The sequence below is a fragment of the Solanum verrucosum genome, unplaced genomic scaffold, assembly GCF_900185275.1.
Source record: "Solanum verrucosum unplaced genomic scaffold, falcon-dt-bn FXZP01000131.1, whole genome shotgun sequence".
Lineage (NCBI taxonomy): Eukaryota > Viridiplantae > Streptophyta > Magnoliopsida > Solanales > Solanaceae > Solanum > Solanum verrucosum.
Window position 1 is genome coordinate 512,533 of NW_026020352.1, and position 1,234 is coordinate 513,766.

General features: G+C 29.6%; 1 protein-coding gene across 1 annotated transcript; it reads left to right on the top strand.

Annotated features, from left to right (window-relative positions):
* Nucleotides 1–868: 868 nt before the first annotated feature.
* LOC125837546 (dolichyl-diphosphooligosaccharide--protein glycosyltransferase subunit 4B-like) lies at nt 869–982 on the top strand. The gene has a single exon (XM_049516645.1). It carries the CDS (start codon nt 869–871, stop codon nt 980–982), a length of 114 nt encoding a protein of 37 aa, XP_049372602.1.
* Nucleotides 983–1,234: the final 252 nt, after the last annotated feature.

Consider the following 1,234-nt stretch of genomic DNA (forward strand, 5'->3'; position numbering starts at 1 on the left):
TTAGGGTTTTCTTAGATGTAAAAAGACAAAATGACCCTTTTTAATGTTTTCCCTGCGGCTAATTTGTCACTGCATTGTATCAGGTTACTAAAATGGTCATAACTTTTTACTCTGAACTCACATTGTTGCGAAATAGGTATTATTGGAAAGAAAATTTAGATACCTTTAATTTAATAGGTTATGGGCCATGTAACTCTTTATATTCTAAGAGATATGGTCGTTTAAATTTGATCCAAGTAGAATCTTAATCAAAACTTAATAGGTAAGAAAACTTTCAACTCGACTTTGTACTAGGATATTCTAGTGACCTTGATTGATATCCAAAATCATTCTCACACTAAAGAATTTACCTTTATGCATATGTGCAATTTAATAACTACCCGATTTAATTCTACATGTAAATAAAGAAGTATAACTTACATAAATCTCATAGTGCAAAACCTAACTATCCCTACTTTTTTTCTAGTTTACAAAAATCCCTTAAAATATCAGTCATTCGGATACATAATTGGTTTTCCGGATAAATTAATTATGATACATTATATTTGGTTGTTGGGCTTAAAAAGGGAAACAAAACAGAAAATCAAATTAAAATCCCTTAATTTACATTATTCAGTTCCTCTTTACTGTGTCAATCAGAGAAAAGTAAATCCTAAAATAACAAACCAATTCAAAATTCAAAACTCAACATCTTTGTTCATCTTTGTCCCTGTTTCAACGAAGAAACTTTCGAGAAGGATTCAAAACTTTTGTTGAAAATTTGATAAGTTACATAATGAACATTTCGTTTTCTTACTAACACTCTCGAAGAAAGAAAAAATTGAAGATCGTAGCCTTTGGGTTCTTCGAATTCTACAAAAATCTCACTATGATTGACGACCAGGACCTGGGTTTCTTTGTCAACATTCTTCATTGCTTTATTTTTGTGCTGGTGGTTGCTTACTATTGTTTGATGGCAGATCTCAAATATGAAGACAATTGAAAGTTGTTATTTTAGAATTAGCTTGGGGAAAAATAGTTATGCTTATTTGTCATAGCTTCAATTTTCGAGTTAAAAGATCTGCTAACAAAAGGTATACAACATATATTCTTGTGTTTTAATCACTATTTTTTCATTCATAAATTTGTATATTGATTGATAAGTCATGATACGTTACTGGTTAGAACTTAATACATTAAAACTTTGATGTATATGTTATGGGTTTGCAAATTTGTGAGTTACTGCACAATTAAT